Genomic DNA, 19,959 nt, shown 5'->3' on the forward strand with positions numbered 1-19,959 from the left:
TAATGGGTAGTAAATCGAAAGCGCTGATTAATTTGAACATCTAGTGAGTCTGGTTTCTGCCGACGATTGTATCGAGTCGGATGTCAGAATTAACAGTACTAGATCCCCTTTCCATGCTCCAAGTCTTCATCAACACTTGCCTCCGCCGTATCATCGAGGTACGCTGGTTTGATACTATTTCGAACAAAGAACTTTGTCGGCATACAGGCCAGTTAACCGCGCACGGTATAATTAGAATGGCAATGGATAAGTCACACAGTAAGGAGTGGAACCTACTGTACAAAGATATTCAACGAGTGTGTCGTTCCAAGAGCACTTGGCTCAGACAGTAGAGAAATGCGAACATCTCGGGAAGTTGAGAGTTGAAACGCACTTCAGCGAGCCGGGAATGATTGCGCGTAGGCGTGGTTAACGCGCTATGTCCTACCAAGGGATGAATAGCGTCCATTATACATATATAAGTTGATAAAAAGCGACAATACCTGTTACAATTTGTAAAGCAAAACAAAAAATGTTATTTGCTGGAGCGAATTTGAGGAAGTAACTGATTATGTCCAAACTAATAATTTTTTTTGTCCAAATGGCTCAATATTTAGAGTGATAGACTATCGCAGAGGAAGGTCGCAGCTCAAATCTGTGGTAACAGAGGGATTTGTATTGTGACTACACATTATACCGACGTCCTCTAATGTGTCATCTTCAATGAAGTGCTTTAAGATGCTTCAAGCCCCAAATTTAATTTGATTTTCGAAACAACGATTATTATTATTATTACTACCTCATGCAGGAAGTGCAAGACATCATGGAGGAGTAAAGAAGAAGGAATAGTATCAGCTCAGCCGGACTTCGCTTTAGACTTCAAATTTGATAATAGATATTAATTCCTCCGAAATGGGCCTCTTGCGCAGTGAGCTAAATATATTAATACCTAACTAAAATAAAAAAATCAAAAAATCATTGCCGTTTTCGCTGGGGAAAAAAGATAGAAAGATCCGAATTTGCTGCCGAATTTGGGGGTAATTAAATTCTCATTCACTCCTGGCCCCTGCATCGCGTAAGGGATGCAAGGAAATTAAGTGTGGGCGAAAGTCTACAAACAGAACCAAGAAACACCCTTTACCAACCGGGACCAAGGCAGCCATTATTTCTGGCATTCGACTAACAAATTATATAATATGGGAAAGATAAAGTCCCTCATTAAATTTGAATAAATGGTACAGACAACCTACCCACACGGCCGAGCAGCAAACACTGGCCAATGTTTATCACCACTTTTGCACACGGTTTCTTACCAGGGCAGAGGCAAATCGTCAGACGCTGCCTCATCTGCCCAGAAAAGAGGGAGTAAATTGCTCCCCAGTTGGTCCGGTCCTGCATTAAGTTGATGCGGACTTAGGACCCCCTTCATTCTCAAAACGAATATTTCCGCTACTCTGTTTTCCTAATTTCGTTCCTCAGTACAACATTCCGGATCCAATTCTATAATTGGTGCATGCCTGGTGCAGCGGGACAATACGCCACGATGAACCGAGTTCCTACGACGACAACTTAGACAACTGCAGCTTTTTAAAATAACTGCCCAGACCCGTTAAAATAATACCTCGCCCGGATTCAGTAACGCCGCCCTTAAAGTAAATACCCATCTCAATTGGAACTTTGCGATCTTGCAGAAAAGAGGTAAGCAGATATGTTAAACTTCACTTTACCATAAAAGTTCTCCGCTCGTTGCCACCGACATTCACTTTTGGTATTTGCTCATCTCAACGATAAGAACGCGCGCAGCTCAAGCCAAAAATTGGGACATTTCATACGAGTCAGATCGTCTTCCACTAATCTTCGTTTCACTCTGAAAACTCCTCTTGGAAACACATAACAATAAAGTTAATTTCAGAACCTACAACATTTTCTATGTTCTATATGTAATTCGTCCTCAAGATGAACCGTACTTCAACCTCTGACGTTCACATGAGTTCATTTTATATGATGATGACGTCATACACGTCTTAGAGTGTAATAAGTTCACGTGAAATAGAAAACTTTAACTTTCTATAACTTTCTTAATAATATTTGGATTGCCTTCAAACTTGTTCATAATTGTATAATATTAGCAATTATGCTGGCGAAAAATGTTGCACTTCTAGAATGAACGTAAGAGAGTTTTCGGGTACATTTTTAAAATATGGTAATATGGTACTATTAACTTTATTTGTGCAAATATCATAATGGGATGTCTTTTGGGGCCTAGATTTTGTTTTGTGCATGTGTTTTTTTCAAATTTTTCGGTTGGATAGGATACATACATGACCATATCCTAGGCAAAAAGGTAACGTGCACCAAGTAATCAAGCAAATGGTGAGAGCCATCAGGGTTCTATATAACAAATCGCGAAAAGATGCGAAAGAATCGATGGAGAACCTTAAAATTGCTCCTTCGACGATAATGCAGTCAACGCAGGTGACACCTAACCGTATACTCGTGGATGAGCAGAGGGAAAATAGGGTTTGGAAAAAGGAAGACGAACATCCAGAAAATCAACATGTTCGAAAAAACAAAAAGGCAGAGCACCCGCTTTGAAGAAGGGGTCTAAGACCTCGGTAGACGGGAAAATAGTGCCTAAAACGCAGCAAAGCTGAAGGCTTCCGCAGCCAAGTCAAAAATTTACTTGGAGAAAGTGCTTCCGTACGTTCTCAAAAGCATGAAATCGCTATACAGTGCAAGGATCTAGATGAGGTCACCTCTAAGGTAGAAATCTGCATTGCCTTAGCGGGACAGTTCAAGCTACACCACTTGCAGGAGGCATCCATTGTAAGTCTTAGAAAAGCGTATGGAGGTACACAGCGTGCAAGCTGCTAGATGTCGATAAGGTCCGTATTGGATGGGTAGTCTGTTGCCTTAGGGAGTAAATCTTGTTGGAGGGATGCTTTAAGTGTGTCTTGTACGAACAGCTGGCGAGAGTATGCACAAGTGTGTTTATCGGTCTGACCGATGCAGATGTTGTGGAGAAACAGGTCACATTGCTCGGTAATGTAACAAGGACCCCAAATGAATGTTCTGTGATGAAAAGCAGGGCCTGGGTAGCGGACATATTGCCGGAAGTGGCAAGTGTCCCGCAGCTCCGCAAATTACATGCCCGATCTCCTACTGAAAATCGTTCAGGGTTTAGTCCCTCAGGAGAGCACAAACGAGAGTACTGGAAATTTGCGGTAGGCTGGGAGACAACAAAGCGCCGGGCCTGGACAGCATACCAAAAAAAGCCTTTATGCTAGCTGTTAGGTCGAGGTCAGACATATTCGTAGAATTGTTTGAAGTATGCTTGGGGAATGGGATCTTTCCTAAGACATGGGAAAGGCAAAGATTAGTGTTGTTGTCTAAACCTGGTAAACCTCATGGTGAACCATCTTCCAACAGACCTATATATCTATTGGACATTATGAGGAAAATGTTGGAGCGAGTAATCTACAACAGATTACCCCTGGCTGCAGAATGTCTGGGAGGTTTATCAAACTGACAATTCGGCTTCTGTGCGGCCAGATTAACCGTCGACGCCATTCAACTTGTCACTGGCTTAGCTGAAAACGCGATGCACGGAAGGGATGACACTAGCAAGTATTGTGCTGTCACATGTTGACATGCGGAATGCATTCAACTCTGCCATTTGGAGCCTTATAAAGAGGCGATTGGTGCACCCAGTTACTTAATTGCGCTAGTCGACTGCTATTTAATAGATAGAAGGCTCTGGTACGGCACAGACAATGGAATAAAAGAATACTTGGTTACCGTAAATACCTCCATATGTTTAAACTGAACAGCTCACCCAAGCAGAGGAGGCCAGAAAGGCGCGATTGCGAAAGCAATCGATGGGCAAAGGGAGAGGCTAGAGCCATGTCAAGAAACTTTGCAATATTATGCGCAATAATGTCTTCTATGTTGCTGCGATTCCATACTCCTAGGATAAACTCAACGAGGGTTTCCCGGTCTATTTTAAAAAGTTGGTAATATACTAAGCAAGTTTGCATATTTGAGCAGATATCGGACTAGGACATATTTTGAAAATTTCATAAAAGCACATTATCATAATTTTTGCAAATTTCTGGTTTTGAAAGTTTCCGAAAACGAATCCTTTCGTGTCCTTGATGGTATTGTACCCAACCTGTCTACATAAGAATATCACAAACCTGAAGCATTTGTATTCGAATTCTAATTTGACTTTTGATAAAATTGTATTCCATTCTGTCTGTATATGTGGACAAACAGATTCTTAAATTTTATGAACTGCGTAATTCGTACGGTAGATAAAGATATTGCTTATAAAGAAATTACCAAATTTTTAATTCTCAAAACGAAGATAATACCAATAATTAGCGAATTCGTTGCGTCGACTTTTATCAGAAATAATTTTTTTTTCCTATCACTTAGTTATTGCAAAAGTAAATACAAATTATTTTTTTAATAAACAACTCATTCAGAAAACAATAGATTGAACATTAAGTTGAAAGCAAACACTTCACCGTAAAAACTGATCTAGTGATAAAAATTAAATTTCGCAGGACAAACTGCATCAGCATTCTGAACCGGTGATAATCATAGACAATCAGTCAAATATTTCGAAAACTGTTAACTTTGTTGATATTAAACGGCAATCAAAGTTATTGTTCTTTACTAAATGAGCTTTAGACAATAAATCCTTCAAATTTTGATGGGAAGCATATTTTACGCTTTGAGTCTTCAGGGAAGGCGCTCATCAAGGCGTTCCAATTGCGCGAATTGCGTGACCATCCCATCGAAGATGCCTCTCTCGCAACTTTTCCACGATCGGTGCAACCCCATAACGATCGCGGATATCCTCATTTCGGATGTGATCAGAACGTGTGACGCCACTAGTCCAACGCAACATCTTCGTCCCCCATTATCGCAAGACGCCGTTCGTTGTCATTTATAGTCGGTCAACACTCAGAACCATAGAGGGCGACAAAACGGACTACATTGCGGTAAATTTTGCATTTAAGACGTTCGTCAATACGTCCATCAATACGCCATTTGTGGAACGCCACACACAGGATGCGCTAATACATGGCTTATAGGATTGACCTGAGATATTTAAATCGTTCAGTTCTAGGTAGGTCACTGCGTCGTTGGGTCAAAAATCAATTTTGGATCAGGGCCTTGAAGTGTGTTAGAGTACTTCATTCAAGACCGTAACGATACACCACAGTAAACTGTGGGAAGCAATGTGGTCAGCATTGCACTCGCCCAAGATTATTACCCTGATTTGACTAAGTCGACTGGCATCCGCATCCAGTCACGATAACAAATCCCTCTGTCCCCAGCAAAATTTGAACCGCTTCGAAATTCCAGCCCTTAAACCACTAAGTCATCCGGACACAAAAAAATTTAGAGTTACTCAGATTTAATCTGAGATCTTTTTCATGAGGCGTTCATTCCATTTTTGGACAAGTTGCTCGGAGTCATTTTTGCTATGAGACGCCAGGAAAACTTCACATGCATAAAGCAGTGTACAGGGTCCTGCACGTTGGATGTCCTATATGGCATTGAACATAAGAACAAAGAGGAGTGGTGAGAGGGCGCTTCCTTCAGACAAAAACTCGAAGCGATGATATAAATACAAAACCGACCGGCAAAAGGACCAGAAAAAAGGAAAATTGATAAAGAGGCGTTATTAAGCTATTCTCTGGACAAATGTTTTCTTATGCAAATTCATTTTAGTAGCATTCTTCTGTTATTATAATATTTTGTAAGGAATTTGTAAAAAACAATTAGTCATTAAATGATCTCGCCTCAGGGGTATAAGTGCCCTGCATTCTGTAGGCATTGAACCAATTGCTGTTTTTAGGCATTTATGGGGCATTTTAAGTTTGACGTTTCAAAGTTCATGGATACTCTTCAGCTGAGAGGTTAAATATTATCTTCTATTTATAGTTAAGTCTAAAATTGATAGACCAGTAGAGCTTACCCCAAACCATAGTTTTATTTTATAGTGTATATATATTTCGGGAGCAACTTACTACCTTCATCAGTACAAAGCTACTTAGCTACTTACACTTCAAGGCCCTGATCCAATATGGATTGTTGCGCCAACGATTATTATTATTATTCTCTATGTGCTGCTTAAAACTGGTTTTGCATCTATCATCACTATGATGTGACTTCCAACTCCCATTATCCGTGTCATACGAGAACGTCCAACGTCGCAAGTAAGTATCGACAGTAGTAGTGATTTAGGTGGGAGCACCAATACTCTCCAGAGACTGTGTTATAAGGTTCCAATTGGCCGAATTGAATCGATTTCTCATATCCAGGGTCACCACCACGCAAATTTGCTGCAATTACCCTTTCCGCATTTATGCTGATGGGCTGCAGCGAATAGCATCACATCCACCAACGGAAATTCTGCAATACATAAATGAATCCAGGATATTCCGTGAGAAGGAGGATTCGAGTACAATGGACCACTAGGATCTGAGAGATCAGAGGCTTTGCCTCTCCCACCATACAAACACCACACACCCTCTCCGCGAATTGCACTTGCAGCCAAACCAGTAGCCAATTTGATTGCATCAGTGGTTGATCTCGATTGTAAATTATTCGCTCCGATACTTCCCCCATAGCGTCTAATAGACATATGGGGATGGTTCACTTCAAAGTTTACAAGCCTTGCCAGTAGTACTCTGCTGCAGGAAATATCTCTTTAGACATGTACACTTTGAACAAATCAGTGAGCACGTCCGTTTTTGATTTCAGGGCTTATTCGATATGCCGTAAAAATTCGGAGTTTTATTGTGCCTATTATACCGCAGATCTATAGCAGGTGATTGTCTGGTGGTCACTCTACTTGAAGTCCTCGCTAACTTGCCAGGACATGTTACGCGTCAGCGCAGGGCTGACAAAAGTCACACCTACTATTGAACCAGACCTACTTTTCAATAGGTACTTACTTCATCTACATTGGCCAGTGGACTCCATCTCCTTACGTCGTATGATAGATTTTTCTCGCAGGAGATTAAAATTGCCCGTGAGCGAATTTGTTTTCTTTTTCTGTTTTTTTTTTCACGACTTGGCTCCATGCCCCGTTTCAATTTGCTTTGGATTTCACTTCGCTAGCCGACATTCACACTCGCAGAAGAATTTTCCTCCTTTCGAACTTTCGGTTCCATTTTTTGGATTGCTCAAAGTATTTTTTCCTTTGAGGCGCCTGTTGGTTCCCTGAAGATTCCCCTCTTTTTCTCTCACTCTTTTACTTGGTTGTAGGTCGATTTGGTGTCGCGTGTTTGAGACTGTTAGAGCAGCAGATTTTGGTCCTTCCTTACGTTTTCTTTCTTTCTTCTATGGCCTATTACAAAGCATCCTAATAGCTCTGACTATGTTCTCAATTGTTTGGCTTAATGGTTTGTGTTTGATTTGAACATCTCCTTCTCCAAATCTAGAGATATTAAACGGACATTAATTAGACATATATCTGTGTCTGCCTCAGAAATCAGACAAACGTAGCCAACACGCTTGTAAATGTGTACAAATTCAAGACATTTGTCTGGTTCAAGACATTTGTCTGATACAGAAAGAGACTTGGACTGAAACAGACATTCGTCTGTCTGATGTCTAAAATAGCCAGATGAGGAGATGAATGTTTCTCTGGCGCGGATATATATCTGAAATCGACATTTATTCGAGACAGACATTTTCCTGAGAAAGTCATCTTCGCTCTACCTGCTCTTCATTGAATTCGAGAATGCTTTTCACATCGTGAACAATTAGTTTATCTGGTGTGGTCTACGTAGGAAATGCATTCCAGAAAAACTAATAGTTATTATCAGAGCAACATAGGGTGGCGCAAAATGTCACGTGCTATATCGAGGCAAAATGTCGGAGTAAATTGTGGCCAGGATTTCACGTTGATCAATTTGTATATCTAAGAAGTATAGTTTCTGCCTGGGGGTAGCATCGAACTGGATGTTGCCCGACGCATTCACAGCGCCAAATCCGCTTTCGTTGCCTTGTCTAAAATCTGGAAATGTCGCTATTTCAGCACCAAGCTCAAACTGAGACTATTCTGTGCTAATGTTCGAAAGCTGCAAGCCTTCATTAACACCTGTCTGCGTCGTATCATTGGAGCAAGCCGGCCTGATACTATTTCAAACGAGAAACTTGGTCGGCGCACAGGCCTGCCACCCGTACCCGATGGGGTCGAAAACCGTAAGTGGCAGTAGATAGGTCATACATTAAGTAGGGGCGACAATTACACTGCTGGTTGCACCAGTGAACCGCGTACAGATATCAGAATTGCATATATTTTGAGATAGATGCATTATCTTCTTTTTCTAAGATTTTTTGGTTGGATAGGTTATCAGAACGAAAGCTCCTACACTTTATGGTGCGTAAATTTTGAGTTTTAACTCCCTTATCTCCCAGATCAACAGACAAACAGACAGACAGTGAGTCGATTTTAATAAAGTTTTATTTTACACAAAACCTTCAAAACGGTCGTATCGTGAACGACCTTCATAATGTTATCTTCAAACTTATCTCAATCCCATAATTCAAACAAGATAGAAATAACTTACCCAGAAAGGTTGAACAAATGTATTCCGATATCTGATTGCCGGACCTACTCGACTCACTGAAGTGTGATAATTCCTTATTCAACATTCGTTTGAACTGGAAAATAAGAGGAACGTAATCAAGATACGAAAAATGCAACAAAGGCTTTTTGTTGTTATTTGGTGAAAATATAGTGTAGTGTATGAAAAGACAACTTACCTTAAGCGACGCCATATCTGACACACTCCTGTGCGTTTGGATAGTCTCCAGCTGATCCAAGCACCAATCCAATTCCTCCACGGTGTCCATGGCTAGTCGAACGTAGGCCTCATCGCCGGGAACGACATTGCGGGTATTGCTCGATGTTGACGTTGATCGCCTGGATCTTGTTTTATTAATAATATTTATGATATATAAAAAGGTAGGCGGGGAAAATGAAAATTACGGGATGTGTTAATGGACTACTTGATAATAATGGAAGATGGAACACCTGTTCATATTTCTGTCAAATTTCGGTGAAAAGTTGGAAATTCACACATAGTCGATTTCATCGGTTAACTTCGCATTACAATAAATTAATTCAGACGCTGAAATACTGCAGGTGTAACAATAAATTAAGGATTTTAAAAATATGGCCAACATAGACTCACACTACATCAAATCAATTAAGACGGCGAAAAAAGCAATCAAAGGGTTTTCTGCTTACAGATGCACATGTGTGTGTATATCGTTTCAAGAACCGTCAGATACATAGGCAGCAATATCCCTGCATTGTTGGACGACATCTTTTCTGAAAGTTCTCTTGATTGGGTATGGAAGCACTCTTCACGCAAGAAAATCTTCGGTACTCAAGAAGACTATAAACGCTTCCTAGGAAAGCAAACATGAATCTAATGCCGAGTATTTTGTATGTGTTTGCTTCCACCAAGTTTCCCATAGAGGAATTTTGCAGAAGCATTCGATCTGTGATTTCATTAAGATCAATTACCATTAATTCGAAATGGACCTTTAAGTTCCTGGTAGCATGTAGGAAACCATACACAGCAATATCTATTGTTATGACAGATACTGCCACGTGCTCACAGCAACTCTTAGTCATGTGTTTGCAATCACGTGGACCCACACCAATGCACTGCACTACATACACAGCAATAACACCAGCCCTTATACGCGGAATTTTGGTCACCAAACTCCCTTAGTGGTGGAAGATACGCAATATAAAATTCCAGAGAATGTACTGGGAGGTGAATCCCTTGTATATAATCTTCTTGAGGTAATATAGCGACTGTTAACTAAACTAGCCGATACCCTGTCCCAATATAGAGCTAATGTAACAGCGTCACAAGAGATGCGATGGACAGGGACCGATTTCCTGGTCATCCAGTAAACCATGTGCTCGGAGTAGGTTTCTTAGTCAGCCAAAAAATGAAACCTGCTGTTAACGGCTTCGAAAATATAAGTGAAAGGCTATGCACTCTGCGTTTGCGAGGCAAGTTCAGAAATATAAGCCTCATAAACGTTCACGCCCCAACAAAGGAGACTGCAGAGTCGGAGAAGGATACCTTCTACGAGGCAGTTGAGCGGACCCTCGAAGCCTGTCCCAAGTATGATATCAAAATCATACTTGGAGATTTCAACAGTCAAGTAGGGAAGGAGCCCGTATTCAGGCGATACGTTGGCTCCCATAGCTTACACGAAAAAACAAATGATAACGGACTGCGCATTATCCAGTTAGCAGCATTACACGAAATGGTTGTTGCAAGTACCTGGTTTGTACGGAAAGCGGTTCACAAACATACGTGGGTCCCTCCAGACGGGACCACTTTCAACCAAATTGATCACGTGCTGGTTCAACGCCGCCACCTCTCAGCCTTGATGAATGTCAGAACATATAGGGGTGCCAATATAGACTCGGATCACTATCTCGTTGGCATGGTGCTCCGAGCTCGAATAACAATACCACCTAGAATCCCTTCTGACAATCAGGTGAGAGTGAATACTGAAGCCACCCACAACACAACCCTCCGCGACACCTATAAGAGGGAAATGGATGCCGCAATAACCGCAGTCAACAGAGGACCTGGAGATGAAGCATCAACAAATGATCTTCACAACCACCTGAAGAACGTTATCATGGATACGGCCCCAGCCGCAAAAGGAGTCGGAATGGCTGGTTTGACGATGAATCTAAGCTAGCAACGGAACGGAAGAATGCCGCATACCGAGTAATGTTGCATTCTCAAAGAACGCGGGCACGCGCAGAGACTTATCACGAACTCTGTCGAGCGGAGAAGAGACTTCACAGACGGAAAAAGGAAGCCTGGGAGAACCAACAAGTCTGTGAGCTAGAAAAGTACAGGGAGCAACCGCACCAGGCGCGCAAGTTTTACCAACAAGTCAGCAGGATAAAGCCTTATACACCTCGATGCTCATCCTGCCGAGACAAAGAGGGAAATCTGATTTCCGACAGAATGGGCATATTAGAGCGATGGGTTGAGTACTTTGATGAGCTACTGAACAACCAGAACATCGGCGAGTTGCAGGTCCCGCCAACTGAAGACGACAGACAAATACTGTCACCACCAAGTATAGGAGAAATGGTCCGTGCAATTCATCGGCTTAAAAATCATAAATCGCCAGGAGCCGATGGAATTACAGCCGGACGATTGGCAACGAGGCATTATCTGTCTCATACATAAAAAGGGAGATATCACACAGTGCAGCAATTATAGAGGTATCACGTTGCTGAGTACCATCTATAAGATATTAACCACTATCTTGCTAGGCCGGATAGCCCCATACGCCCAGAACATCATTGGGCCATACCAAAGAGGCTTCACTCCAGACAAATCAGCAACAGATCAGACTTTCTCTGTGCGGCAAGCGATGGAAAAACTGTTGGAATATGGACAACAGTTGCACCATCTATTCATCGAGTTTAAAGCCACCTATGATAGCAGGGTAAAACTGTACACTGGCATGAGAGAATTCGGTATCCCGACGAAATTGATAAGACTGACTAGGCTGACCCTGACCAATGTGCGAGGCCAGATAGAAGCAGCAGGATCACTCTCAAGACCATTCGACATCAACAACGGTCTACGACAAGGAGATGCCCTATAATGCGCCCTATTTAACCTGGCCCTCGAGAAAGTGATCCGTGATGCTGAGGTAATTGCAAGAGGTACGATCCTCTTTAAGTTCACCCAACTATTGGCCTATGCTGACGATATCGACATCATGGGAAGAACCACCCGAGACGTACAAACTGCCTTCATCCAGATCGAGCAGGCGGCGCGAGATCTTGAGCTGCGCATCAATGAAGGCAAGACAAAGTATATGATGGCAACGTCAGCATCGAATACCAACCAACCAACAACATCAAACCGCACTGGTCAAACGGGAAGAATAAAAATAGGAGAATACAACTTTCAGACCGTTGATAATTTCTCCTATCTAGGGTCGAAAATCACAATCGATAACAGCTACGATGATGAAATCCGCACACAGTTGTTGTCAGCCAGCTCTTACTGTCAAGACAATGATCTTACCAGTCCTCATGTATTCCTCGGAGACTTGGGTTCTTAGCAAGAAGAATTGCGAACTCTTGGCCGCGTTCGAGAGAAGAATCATCCAAGGAATTTTTGGCCCCCTACATGAGGATGGACGATTCCGTAGCCTACATAATGACGAAATCTATGAGCGATACCATGACCGTCCGGTTGTGGATAAAATCCGGCTCAATAGGCTACGGTGGGCGGGTCATTTAATCCGTATGAATAAGGATGATCCCACCCGGAAAGTCTATAAGGGCAACATCTATGGTAGAGAACGAAGACGAGGCAGATCCTGTTTAAAATGGAGCGATGGCGTAGATCAGGACGCCAGACAGCTTTTAGTGATATCGAATTGGTGGACCTCGGCGCAAAACCGGGATGTCAAGAGTTACTTATTAAGGTAGGCCTAGACCGGATATGTTAATCTGGAAAGTGGAGTTGAAACATTAGAGATCAATATGTTATCTTTTAAGGTGTCGACGGGCGTTGGCGAGTGTTAGTTATTCGGCTCCTCATAAACGAATATGTACTCGTATATTATCATAAATATAATAAAATAGAGCTTCTTTCCAGTGCCAGTTTCGGTTCCAGAAAAATTTGATGAAAAGCGAAAAATTTGTAGAATATGATACTTTCGTCCGAATATAGTGTTCTGGCAATTGTTGATCAACATTCGTAACCATTTAATAATGTCTTTTTGTGATCCACGTACCCCTCTTGCAAAGCAGAATTTTTTAATACACATCACAATTGAACACTGGAAGTTTCAAGTTTCTAATTAGTTAGATTGTCATTTGTGGTGTTAATCCAGCCCAGCAAATTGAAACTTCTCAACATCTTCTACCGGCGCGTCGTTCATTATTAACAGAGTTAGTGTTCTGTGCTTTTGTTCTAATGAACCCAGTTTTCTGCTAGCAGCTCTAGTTTGTTTTGCTGAACTTAAGTCACTTTTTTCTGAAAGTTGTGATTTGATTTTGTTCTAGATATGGCATCACCTGCGATTTCTTTAGCGTTTTCCGCCTTTTCTTTTCCATTCTATTTTTTATTATTTCCTTACGCGTTGGCGAGCTTTGTCCTGTGGTATTCTTGACGCTGTTACCGCTATTTCGTCCCTGTCTTCTTTTGACTTTACAGGGACGAAATATTTAGCTACTTCAATTTGATTGCGAGCTTGTTCGTTTTTCTAGAGTTCTGTCAGCCAGTCTTTAGCCGTCAATCTTTTTTTTTCTTGCTTTTTAGTTTATGGTTCTAAATGCTGGCGGCCGGAGTCGGCCACAATCTTTGCTTTTGCCTGTGTCTGATTTTCACCTTGGACGAACCTCTAGCAGCAAATGCTCCTATTTGGGGTTAATGCTTGTCCCTCCGGGGAAATTCGAATATATTTGTGAATAACCTAGTTTAAATAAAATGTCTTCGACACAGAAACGATGGGACACTTTCCCTTCCCAATATCCGGTTCATGCTTATTGTCATTATAATACTTCTTTTCCGAACTCCTTACTTCATTTTCATTATCCGATTATATGTAAATTTCCCTCCTCATTTTTCTTTCCATTTGTGATTGCTTTTGCCCAAGATGATGAAATTGCTGATCAGTTAGAGAGATATTGTGCTGGAGAAAAATTAATAAATTGGAAACCTAAGAATCTAGTAGTGTCTATAGTAGGATTTCAATGTACGACCCCCGAATTAATATTTTAGCATTCTAGGATATCAGTGTAACCCCCGCCTCTAATTAGTAACTGTATTTTGAAAAAAAATTGTAACACGCTAGTTATGATACTGGAATACAAGTCCAGGGCTACGCAGACGACATTGTTTTAATCTGTAGAGGCAAATATGAAGATACCCTATGTGATAGAATCCAAGGTGGGACTGCGGATCAACCCAACCAAAACCACCATAGTACCATTCACTAGGAGGCGTAAGCTGGATCACCTGAGAGCCATAACATTACATGATATGGAAGTGAAACGAGAAACAGAGGTCAAATATTTGGGAATTAGGTTAGACCAAAAATTATTCTGGAAGACACATGTCGGAAACACTTGTCGGAAAGCCACGAGGGCTCTGATGACATGCAGATCCATAGCAGGAAAAAAATGGGGTTGCAGCCCGAAGATACTACTTTGGATATATACTGCAATGCAATGATTACCTATGGAGCGGTAATCTGGGCAGAAAGAACCGAACTCAGTACACAAGCCAGGGAATTACATAAGCTCCAAATGCTGGCTTGCGTGTGTATCAATGGGGTAATGAGGACATGCCCAATGGCATCCTTGGACGTCCTTCTGGGATTAACCCCTCTCCATCTGCACATACAGATGCAGGCAAGGAGGTCAATATTCAGGATGGCCGGTAGTATGAGTGAGGCGGGGAGCTGCCTAAATCGAAGGAAGATTGATATCCTTTCTAGGCGGTATCCCGAATTACTGATACCGAGGGATAACATGGCAACGAGGTTTCACTTTGATAAGAAGTTTGAAACACGTTGGAGTAACAAGACAAACTGGGAAAACGTGGCTGGGACATACGGCTTAAATCAGCAACTGATTACTTGGTACACTGACGGATCCCTCACAGCAGAGGGAGTGGGTACCGGCGTCATTAGTCCAAGGAAAATGTACTTTGAGCTAATGGGCAGGTACACTAGCATATTCCAGGCGGAAATATACGCCATAGACAAATGTGCCTCCTTTAATCTGCAAAGGAACTACAGGGGGCAGAACATAGCTATTCTCACCGATAGCCAAGCAGCGATCAAGACACTTAAGTCCAACCAGGTGAACTCTAAACTGGTATGGGAATGCTTTGAGAGACTGAATACAGTCGGCTCGTCCAACAAGGTCTGGATACTTTGGGTTCCAGGCCATGCTGGGTTGGAAGACAACGAGGCAGCGGACGAACTAGCCAAGAAGGGAGCAGGGATGCCTTTACACGGGCCAGAACCCTTCTGTGGAATCGGAAACGGTTTCATGGCTATGAATCTAAGAAATGAAGACAAACGGTTGAGGGAACTATATTGGGCGGGATTACCAGGGGTGGAGCAGTCCTGGTTGGTTATTGGGGGATACGAACCCATGCGGACAAAGAATTGCTTAAACCTCACCAAAAAGAACTTCCGAATCATAGTGGGAATTCTCACTGGTCATTGTCGGCTGACCTATCATCTAGGGAAGCTAGGGATATCTACGGACACTGCCTGCAGGTTTTGTGAGGAGGAGGACGAAACCTCTATACACGTCCTGGGACAGTGTCCGGCACTTGTGCAAAGCAGGTCGAGACATCTGGGAGAACACTTAATACCAAATGCAAAGCTGAAACATCTGGAAGTGGGGAACATACTAAAGTTCCTAACGGTTACAGGCCTGCTTGAGATACTATGATCAATAGGTACACTATAACCAGTAAAAGGGGCACAATAGTTCTTCAAGGACGCGATGCGACTTTCCCTTAACAGAATAATAGTTATGATTCATTCCGTGCATATTTTTTATTTTGTTTTTGGGCATCGTAAACTTTAAGTTTTCGATTCGACCCAAACATATGTTGTTTCAAATTCTCTATTTCCAACTTTTCACCTGTTTTTTTAGGCTGCCAACCAATTTATAGTCATAAGTTAGTAAAGTTTAGAAATTAGGTGAACATAAAAGTTGATACTTACTTGTTTGTCGCTTGGACATTCGTCAAACTAATCAAGTTATTCCGTACTGATCGTAAACTGGCAAGAATCTGGGCGAACGGTGTAACAATCAAGTCTTCTCCATGACTATAAGTAATAATTACAGAAAAACATTATAAACCAAATAGATAAAATGTTGAAGAACACTATCGGTGAAAGTATGCAATTAAAGAATCTAGCCTAAGGCTGCGTACAACTACCAACCCTAATCAGTACTCGTATTACCACACACATAACAAACACAAACCAAAATTACTTCTCCTCTAGGAAAGCTACGAACGATTCTCTAATCATCCCACTATTCACATTTTCAAAACATTTCCTTGAAATTCCATAAGATATAGAGTCGTCAGAATTTCTATTGAATTTCCCTCCACCAAGAAAGGTTCAAAAAACGATGAACGAGGAAATCTACGTGCTGGAACACCAAGACGTGTACTACAATCGGAACAACTAGAACTAGAATAATTCGAAAACCGGAAGCTCAGTGCTTTAAGTATGAAAGGTTTTGTGGTTTCTTTATATAAGAATATTTGGCAGCCCGGCGGTTCCATATACATATTAGCTCATAGTATATAAGCATAAGGTATGTCAGATTATTCACTTTAATATGATACTAACGTTCCACTTATGATATTTTACGGTGAAGTACATTTACATGAAAAAAGGATTTCCACCAAACTTTCCAGTATGGTGCCCCATATTATGGCCTTATATTATTGCAAAATTTTATGGTTCTAGGATGAACTCAAGGAGGATTTGCACTTTATTTGAGCAGATACATGAGTGGAAAATGTTTTGAGGCCTCGATCTACAGAAGCACCACCGTGATTGAATTTCTAAGAATGGGCTTTTGATTTAAGTGCGCATTTTTCAGTCCCCTACTCCACCACTTTACAGACAGTGATTTAAACAAGGTGTTCCACAAAACCTTAGGAATGAAATGGCAAAAACCGAACGGAATTTTGATAGATTATGTGATGATTTGTTCGATCATATTCAATCTATCCAAGCACTGATTTTTGAAAATATCACATGTTTGTATTTGAGAGAAAAATTAAGCAACGAATTCAACTCCTAATCAGGTCATGGATCATAGGTATATCATCAAAAGCCTTAAAATTTAAAACAACTTTTGAAAAGTTTTCCTTTTAGGGTAAAGAGACTTTCAGGAATAGAATATGCTGGAACTCAGTAGTTAATGAGTTTCTAAAGGGGCTTTGTAATTTAGTTAGAAATTGGAAATTGATTCCTTTGACAGAAAGTAACTGGGTATTGGGTTGTAATTGTCGAACTTTCTGTCAAATAGATAACGTCTATAGGGATATTTACGAGTCATTAATTATATCTATATAGGTAGCAAGTCAGCTTTATGAAAGTTAATGAAAAGTTGCTAATGATTCTGAAAATATCATATAATAAATTTGTTATAAAATCTCAGAAATTCGCTTCAGTCGAAAGACCCGAATAAGCATAACCTAATAAGTGAACTAGGATAGGCATCCTTAAACAAGAATCGATTTTTTCTACTGAACCTAACAACAAATGATAAGCTTGATGTTTCCCTTGAAAGCTGAAAATGCTACTTTTGTAAAGTGGTCCGCGAATTAGATACCTTAAATCATTTGTCATTTTAAATTTAGTGAAGTGTATGTTCAATATATAGATGTGTAAGTATTGTGTTGGCAGGTTGGGTCGGCGTGAAATGCTCCCAGATGGCCTTGAATATTCTAAGGAACATAATACTACTCATTGTATTGCATACAATACAACCTGAAATATCTCAGCAGCTCAATGGCTGCGAACTCAACTCTTTGAAAACTCAGTAATCCCTTTCTCCTCTATTTCTCTGTCTCATAGTTATTAAGCTATTTAAGTTTATGCTATCCTCTCATTTGGATGCGTAAACTGAAGGCAATCATTCTTTAATTGTCATATTATTCCGCAGAACAGTAAATCGCATTTTATCATGCAAAAGTTTCTTTACCGTGGTTTGTTAAACAATTCTCGGGTGTACTTTAGACTGTCGGCGAAAATATAATAATTTTGAAGTTACTTTTCCTCATTAGTGCTAATTACATTCGATTTTGTAAGCGACGAAGATTAAACATATGCTAATAGCTCACAGAGATAAAATAGAAATGAAGAAAATTTGTATGTATGCTTTCTTAATCAGCATGGTTTATATGTTCTTCATAAGAGAAATTACTTGTTAATCTCATTTAATTTCGCTCTATTCCTACCGACTATCTTTTCCCTTGAACAGTTGAAATTTCTCTCACATTTTTTGGAATATTACTCGAAAACCAGCTTGCTAAAACCACCAACTTAATGAATTTAATTACATAAATATGTACCCTCTCGTTGGCAGTATATATTCTCCGACTGGAACACAATTGATTAGCGTGAGAATCGCATCTCAATTAACTATCTTTCGTACATAACACCCTAACTATTGAAGTGGAACACCAAAATTAACTTCTAGTCCAATTATTTAATTTTTGAAATGTGTTCATAGGACATAAGCGGCAAACTTCATGGTGTATAATGAATTAAGGAGAGAAACCACATTGGGAGATTTTTAGAGTTGACTTTTTTTATTGCTAAAATCATTAGCCCAGCTATCCCAGAATACGCTCCAGAGATTTCAAAGCGAAATTCCTGGTCCTTTAGATTTTATAGTGGTAGAAGCGAGCGATTATCGGGTACAGGCTCAAGGTTCACTGCCCAGGAAATGATCGCTTTATGTCCTTACGAAATCTGGTAGCGTTATGCATTTGTATTTGTTGTAACTGTATTTTGTTCGTAATGAAGAGTGATAAAGGTCTCCATATCCGAAAGAAGAATTTCTAACAATTTTTTTTTCAAACGGGTTGTTCTGAAAACGATATTTTTTACATTTGCGGGAATTCTACCTTAAAAAGTAATAAATCGATTATTACGAAATTTGGAGATAAAATTCTTTATAAAATTGCCAAGAATATAAATTAACATTTGGGATGATACCATATTCCTAAAGGTGCCTTTTTTGCTTAATTTGTGAAAAAAATGGTGAACATTTGAAAATTTTTGATTCTGATTATTTTCAACTGCATGGAGGTTGATTTAAAAAATAAGTTAGTGATATAAAATTAAACGCCTTTTGATATCAGATAAAAATTGAAGTTGCAACACGTCCCGCAATGGGACAACTTTAGTTATGACCTTATTTTTAACTAAAACTTTTCAAAAAAAATCTCAAAAGTTGCTAGCAATATGAATAATATGTCCCAATTTGATTGGATTCCGAATAATTTTTCCTACTGAAAAGAAATCTTAAAAAAGTACGTGTACGCCTTCTAACGTGGTTTCACCCCTTAACGTACGCACGTTCTATCTGAAGTTGGGCTATCCTTAAAACTAAAACGGAAATATCAAGCTATGTGCAAACAATCATGGGTTTACATTTCTTTAAAGTTTAATGTGTCAAACTCGAAGCTGAAGGTTTCTGCTCAATAGAAAGATGGTTTCAGCAATAAAACTCTATCTGCTTATAACTATTGCGAAATCTAACAATTGAAAAATAACAATTTTGAATCAGAAGAGAAATGAGGGTCAATTATCTATCCAATAACCGATATCACCGGAGTACTCTGCGAACCTACTTAAATTATTAAACGAACCCAATTGACTTGGTGATTTCACCGAGTTGGAAATCTAAACAAGGGGCCGTTGAAAGGTACGGCTCTTTGTCACAGCGATGTCAAACGAAATACCACTAGAAAATTAAGTTCAGCGTAAAAGCGTATTATGTATATATAAGCGCAATGTATGATAGTTTGGAAGCATACAATGGAATCCGGACCTCTTTCGATTTGTTAGTTGATTTATCTTTACGAGCACGAATCCTCGTAAACGATAACTCCACTTCATTCCTAATTGCTATCCAAACTGAGAAGCGTGATGCAATGAAACGATTCTTGACTATTTGATCTTCGAATTCCATCAGTAGACTTTTGTCTTAAATATTGTTTCTTATTCTCAAACGTACTTTTGAAAATCAAATAACCAAAATTTCAGCGTAAAATTGAAGCAATTAAAGCTTTATGCATTATCAGCCAAAGGTATCAGGTTGTATCTAGATTCAACCATGTGCATATTCTATCTACACTTAGCAGCTTATTC

General features: G+C 40.2%; 1 protein-coding gene across 14 annotated transcripts in view; it reads right to left on the reverse strand.

Moving 5' to 3' along the window:
- Positions 1–19,959, reverse strand: part of LOC119657797 (cAMP-specific 3',5'-cyclic phosphodiesterase) — a 636,985-nt gene that overhangs the window by 16,222 nt on the left and 600,804 nt on the right. For 11 of the 14 annotated variants that reach the window (XM_038064893.1, XM_038064894.1, XM_038064883.1 and 8 more), the window contains 3 exons: positions 15,778–15,882; positions 8,773–8,938; positions 8,577–8,670 (listed from right to left, as the gene is read on the reverse strand). In XM_038064893.1, coding sequence (XP_037920821.1) covers positions 8,577–8,670; positions 8,773–8,938; positions 15,778–15,882 — 365 coding nt within the window. The remainder of the gene's footprint in view (positions 1–8,576; positions 8,671–8,772; positions 8,939–15,777; positions 15,883–19,959) is intronic. The other 3 variants (XM_038064882.1, XM_038064886.1, XM_038064884.1) reach the window with 1 other exon arrangement.

This window comes from Hermetia illucens, chromosome 5 (assembly GCF_905115235.1).
Source record: "Hermetia illucens chromosome 5, iHerIll2.2.curated.20191125, whole genome shotgun sequence".
NCBI lineage: Eukaryota > Metazoa > Arthropoda > Insecta > Diptera > Stratiomyidae > Hermetia > Hermetia illucens.